General features: G+C 44.3%; 1 protein-coding gene across 1 annotated transcript in view; it reads left to right on the top strand.

Moving 5' to 3' along the window:
* Window positions 1–1,877, top strand: part of HEY1 (hes-related family bHLH transcription factor with YRPW motif 1) — a 4,938-nt gene extending 3,061 nt beyond the window's left edge. The window contains exons 2-4 of the mRNA XM_010006484.1: window positions 42–125; window positions 242–323; window positions 1,123–1,877. Of these exons, the coding sequence (XP_010004786.1) occupies window positions 42–125; window positions 242–323; window positions 1,123–1,706 (750 nt within the window). The 3' untranslated portion in view covers window positions 1,707–1,877. The remainder of the gene's footprint in view (window positions 1–41; window positions 126–241; window positions 324–1,122) is intronic.
* Window positions 1,878–6,343: the final 4,466 nt, after the last annotated feature.

Here is a 6,343-nt window from a genome sequence, read left to right as displayed (position 1 = left end):
CCCCCTCCTGCAGCCCCCTGACCCCCCGCTTTCTGCCCTAGATCATCGAGAAACGGCGCCGCGATCGCATCAACAACAGCCTGTCCGAGCTGAGGAGGCTGGTGCCCAGCGCCTTCGAGAAGCAGGTAGCGCCCGGGGACCCCCCCGCGCTGCCTCCCCCCGGCTCCCGGGAGGAAGAGTCGCCCCTCCTCAGTGTCTCTGGCTCTGCCTAAAAAGTTTCCCCCTTCCCTTTCTCCCGTAGGGATCAGCCAAGCTGGAAAAAGCAGAGATCCTGCAGATGACTGTCGATCACCTGAAAATGCTGCATACGGCGGGAGGGAAAGGTAGAGTTTCCTGCCTGGCAGGGGCCCGCAGCCCTGCAGAGGGGCTGCTGTGGGAGCAGGGCAGTCCCCAGGTTTGCTGCAGCGCCCTGTGGGAGCGCTTGTGGGAAGCGAATGGAAGCTTCCATGTTTCATTAGGAATTTGGGACTTTCTTCTGCCTGACAAGATTTGCAGCACCGCTCCCTCTGCAAGATTGTACAAAGCTTAGCTCCGGGTCCTTCTAGGGGAGAGTGATTCCAAGTCTCTCTAGCAATGTGTCAGCACCGTGGGGTTCATGGGCTCTTGGCAACTTGGAAAACAAAAAGTTTTTGTTGTTGTCATAGGTTTCTCTAACTTTCTGAAAGTTCTGGACGTAAACTAGAAAAAAAAAATGATGAAAAGAGTAGTGAAGAGGATTAGCAAAAACGATGAAATGCATTTTTAGGAAAATAGGATGTTGCCTGCAGAAGTCCTCTCTGTGTTTCTAATGAGTTTCACTGCACTGTGGTTTCGTTGCACTGGGGAGACATGGAAAAAACAAAAGTACTTTCCTTCAGTGGCAGTGTGCAATTTCAGTTTAAAAGTGGCAGTCTGTGACTGGTCTTGGGACTTGCAGCATCACAGCACAGATATAAAAGAAAAGCTTGTTAGACAAAAAAAGGGAAAAAAAAAAAAGGAGCTTGGCAGCTAATCTATGGTTGGGAATACTAACCACATCCAAGTGAAATATGCTTATAGGGGAGGGTGGAGTGGGGAGGCTACATGCAGACAATGACTAGAAAACATCATCTTAAGACGCCATTCTTTGTTCTTTTCTCTTAGGTTATTTTGATGCTCATGCTCTGGCCATGGATTATCGGAGTCTGGGGTTCCGGGAGTGCCTGGCTGAGGTGGCTCGATACCTCAGCATCATAGAGGGTCTGGATGCCTCCGACCCGCTGCGGGTCCGGCTCGTGTCTCACCTCAATAACTACGCCTCTCAGCGGGAAGCAGCCAGCAGTGCACACACTGGCATCGGACACATTCCTTGGGGCAGTGCCTTTGGACATCACCCTCACATATCTCACCCATTGCTGCTGGCTCAAAACGGGCACGGTAATGCCAGTAGTGCGGCATCATCCACAGAACCACATCACCAGAACAGAATTGCCGCCCCACATGCTGAAACTTCCTCACTCAGAGTGCCCCCAAATGGCAGCGTTGGACCAGTGCTCCCTGTGGTCACGTCTACTACCAAACTGTCTCCTCCTCTCCTCTCCTCCATGGCATCCCTGTCTGCATTCCCTTTTTCGTTTGGCTCCTTCCATCTGCTGTCCCCCAACATGTTGAGCCCGTCTACACCAACGCAGTCAGCAGCCCTTGGCAAACCATACAGACCCTGGGGGACTGAGATTGGAGCCTTCTAAGAACTAACTCCTAGTAAGGGTGGGGAAGCCTACGAACCCAGCTGAGCTGGGTTTCACCACACTTAAAGTTCAAGTTCTTAATAACTGGGACAAAGGTACAGCTTCACCTTAACTAAGTTTGTCTAAAAACTGTCTCTTTGGATTTTTCTTTTTGTTTTCTACATTTTTGTATTAGCAATTTTTTTTAAATAGTTGCTGAAGTTGTCCAAAAATGAAGTTACACTAGTGGTTGTTAACACTTGTCTTAGATCTGTGCTGAGCATTTAAATCAGTTTTGTAAACAGTTTGTTTCAAATGTTTCGTTTTTCCTGAGTACGTCAGACCGTCTTTTTATGAAGAGGTATCACCTGTTACTGGCCTAATTTTAGTTATGTTGGGTTTTTTTTTCCAAAAACACTCTTCTCAGCACTAACAATCTATGGGGGTTTTTTTTAGTGTTTTGACACTGAGATGTTCTATAAAGAATTACTCTTTTCATAAACTTATATTTGAGTCTCTTATTTCTGAACAAAGCGTTGACAAATCAGATGGACCACCTTGACCAGCTTCTTCTGAGAGCCCGATTTCTGTTTCTTCTGTGGTGGTTTTTTATATTAGGTGGTTTTATTCTAGTCCCTAGTGGACATGGACTCACATCGCAGAAGCACCACACTATTTCTTCCACCAAAAGGAGCAGTACGTGCTTGAGAGCAAACCCCAGAATGGAGAGGGTACAAAAGTAAAATTGCATACTATGTTGGTGGTGGGTTTAATTGCTGGGGAACTGAAGGGAAAATGAAGTTGCCACCTGCAGTAATTTTCCAGGTGGACACAGTCGTCTGTGTACTGATTTCACAAGGCCGGATTCTGCTTTGAGTTACAGTGGAGTAATTGTTCTCTTACCCTGTATTCTTGGGTAACAGATCAGACTCCCTCTTTGAGCTTCACGTTTGCACCTGAAAGGAATGATGCTGGTATTTAAATAGCCAATGGAATGGTACAGTGGGAACTCCTCCAGTGTGCAGCCTTGTTGCTCAACAGATGTATCCCAACTGGTTGATTTTTCTATTGCGTTTGACCTTTAGGTGCAGTTCAGTGCCACTCCTCGTTTTGTAAGGGCTCTGCTGCATTCTTCTGTGCATGAGACTGTGTGCGTGTATGCATATATTTTGATTGATTTAATGGGAATCTTAATCCAAACAGGTTTATCTAGTGAGTTCCACTGGATGGGGTTTGGCTGCTCTTGTATTTGTGTTGTTGCTAAATAAAGGAAAAAGAACCAAGTATTTTAAATGACATGCTTGTCTGATGTATGACAGTGGAGAGTTCTGTGCCTGCGGGTATCGTGGGACATGTTGAACAATTGCTTCTCAGTCTTGCTGTGGGCATTTGTATTTACTTCTTTTCTCTCAAATATTGTGGCATACTTGGCTACATCAAGAACCACGATGCCTCAGAATTGCAGCTGAGTGAAGGAAAATTTAGGACACACTTTCTGTGTCACTTTTACTTGCTCGTGGGTGGGCAGACAGCAGAGACACCAGGGTTACAGCTAAAGAAATTAAAGCTGCACTGCCCCTGAGTATTCTTTCTGCTTTGTCTTAATATTAAAAAGTTACCATCTTTACAAATGCAGAATCTCTCCATGTCTAAGTCATGAAATCTTTATCTGTCCTGTAGCTCTGTAACAAAGTTTTGTACCTGGGTCTGGTTTAGCTCATGTTCAGCGCAGTAGTGTGGAATCTGCCTGAGGTGTCTGACTGATAGAGCATTTGTTGCTGAGAAGTATTCCTGGTGTCTTGCACTTCTTGAAGTAACAACCTGGCAGGCTTACACATAGATAGAAGCTTTTCTCCAGATGTGATCTGCCCTACCTGCAAATCTCTATCTGCAAAACATCAACTACTTCTGGAAGAACCTCACTTTCTTTCCTGTGCATTTGAATTTATAGTACACTTCTGCTGGTAAATGGCATGTCCTTGTCTGGATTTAGCTCTGCCAGAATAGCAGAAAGAGCTCAGCCCTGTGGGAGATGAGAGCTTTGTTTAAAGAGGGGCTCTCGGGCCAATTAAGGAGTGGCGTTGATGAGAGGCTTTCTCGGAAGAAGGATTGCCGTGAGGCTGGAGAGAGTGGAAGGGCATTCAAGTGCGTAACCTTGTTTTACCTTCTTCCTTAGGCTGGAGGGGGACCACTGCTAGAAATAAAAACACAGTGGGAGCTGGAAAATACATAGGTGTTACCGAGGAGAGATTCTAGAACATAGTATTTCATGTAGAAACATGAAATAAGAGGCAGTAAAATTCCAAAGCCAGTTTCCTTTTCACAGAGTGTGCTGTCTCCTGTTTAATTATGCTTTGCCCTGTCCCTAATAGGTTTTTATACCAAATTAGCAACTCCTACCTAGAAGATTGCTATAGTGCATGCAACTATTCTTTAGATCTTTTAATAAATGGCAATGCTTCTCAGCCTTTTAATGGTTATTTCATTGACATTCAAATGACTTTCCCTGCCTCTAAATAGTTGGCTCTTTTGTGTAGAAAGACCCCTATAATTATTTTTGTCCCACTGTCCTACCCTTGAATGGACTTCAGAAGGAGAGAGTGCAATACAAGTTTAGCTGTTGGGGTTTGTGTCTATATCCCTTGTCTTCTCTTTCCATTACCAATGACAAAGGCATAAGTGAAAAGGACTAGTTTTATTCAACTTTTGCAGTAAGTCTACATTAATTTTTAGAGACTCAAAATCTACTGATGGGTATCATAGAAAGAGATGAAAGAATTCTAGGAACTCGCAAAACCTAGCTATACAAATGGGAAAAGCATGTTCCGGAAGCTGAAGTACCAGGGTTGGAAGTACAGGGCTGGATTACTGCTCGTGCTGCTAACTTTGTAAATCATGGTTAGCAATCACTTAATCTGTATCTGTTCTGTCAGCTGTGAAAAAGGGACAGCAGATCTTGTTCTTCTTTCATCAAGAGACAGCGGTAGTTGGACATTTTCTGTATGAACAAGAAATGCTGTTGTTTCTCAAAAACTACAGTTCTGAGCTGTAGGATACCAGGTTTCTGAAGACAAACTGAGAAAGGCAAAATAAGCTTGCTTCTAAAGACAACAGATATCTCCTGAGCCCCAAACATTTGTTTGTTTACCCTGTTGCAAAAGAGCAATTCAGGACCGAAAGCTTAACCAGAGGGGTGGCAGAGAAGAAAGGAAATGCATATGTGACTTGATCCCATGGCCTCCCAGCTACCTTCAAGTGCTTTGGATGAACTGTGTCTGTCCGGAAATCCTCAGGCTAAAGCTTTGTGTGGGATGTAAGATGATGTGGTATTTCATATAAGCAAATATTATCTTCCTTTATCAAGGAAGCTGGATTTGAGTGCAGAATAAGATTAGAGGGGCTGGTAAATACCGCATAAAGCCAGATACAAACCTTTTGAAATCCATTCTGTGCTTTGGCATAAAGAAATAGCTCATGAAAATGACATTTTTTAGCTTTTGGAAAGAAGCTGTCAGTAGTTCTTATGACAGCTTCTGTTCAGTGCTCCCATCTTAATACTAGTAGTGTGACAGAGTTTATTAGGATCATGCTGAAAACCCCACGAATCCTGGCAATTGCTCTCTTCACTCACACATCAGTATGTGAGTCCCCAGGTGACAGGAGCCTTCCTAGATTATTGCATAGTCCTGGGAAGCCTGCCAGTTTGGTGTTTTTTTTTTTTTTTTTTTTTTTCCAAGCAACAAACAAGCCCAAGAGACCACAGATAAACTGAAATCCTTCTTTCTGTGCATATTCACAAGCACTTCTTGCCAGAAACACCCAGTTTGGATCATAACCTACTCTATATGGAGCTGGATAACTGTAGCAAATAGTGTGGAGGTCATGGGCAACAAAAATAAGTTGCAAAGCCCTTTTCTGAGGCCTCACATGAAAGGCTGCAGAGATGGGTTGTGATACTTGCCAGGTGACTCAGTATGCTAAAGCATGAATATGTCCATTAACCAGCATACCCAGCCTCTCAGGGCAGCATGTGCTTTGCCTGTCACAGAATGCCTCTCTCTCCACTTCCCTGGCTTATAAGTAAAAATTAGAACAGTGTCTTTCTTCTGTACCCAGGAGATGCAGGTACTGACTCATGCTTGCAGTACAGCAGCTTGACTGGAGCAATAAAAATTGAAATGCCAATGCCTAGTGAGATACAGATACTTGAAGGTGTCTTTTCAGAGTCTGAAGTGTTTATTTGGTGAAAGCCTTTATTAAGGAAGTGCTTGGGTATTATATGTTGTTCTCTCTTATTCCAGCTGTTCCCATGCAATTTTTTCTTCAGCAAATTCTACTGATTATTCATACAGCTTGAAGGAGTGGACCAAACTGCCTTGCTTTGACCTGTGCTGTGTGGGCCCTGCCCAAGCCTTCCCAGCAGAGCAGAGTTCATGGACAGAGGTTCTCTTCCAGCTGTTTCTTTTTTCTTCAATGCATCAGGTAGCACAGCTGTATAATGCAGGGGGGGTTTACTGAAGTGCTCAAAACAGCTGAGCCTTTGAGGCATTCTGTGCTGTTTATAGAGTTCCCAACCACAATACATTGCTCAGACCCCTTCAGAGTCTTTTACCAGGCTGCTTTCTTCAGGAGAAGCCTCCTGGAAAGGAATGGGGGGG

Source organism: Chaetura pelagica, unplaced genomic scaffold (assembly GCF_000747805.2).
Source record: "Chaetura pelagica isolate M959 unplaced genomic scaffold, ChaPel_1.0 scaffold76, whole genome shotgun sequence".
Lineage (NCBI taxonomy): Eukaryota > Metazoa > Chordata > Aves > Apodiformes > Apodidae > Chaetura > Chaetura pelagica.
The sequence above is the reverse complement of the archived record's forward strand: the minus strand, read 5'-3'. Positions and strand labels throughout refer to the sequence as shown.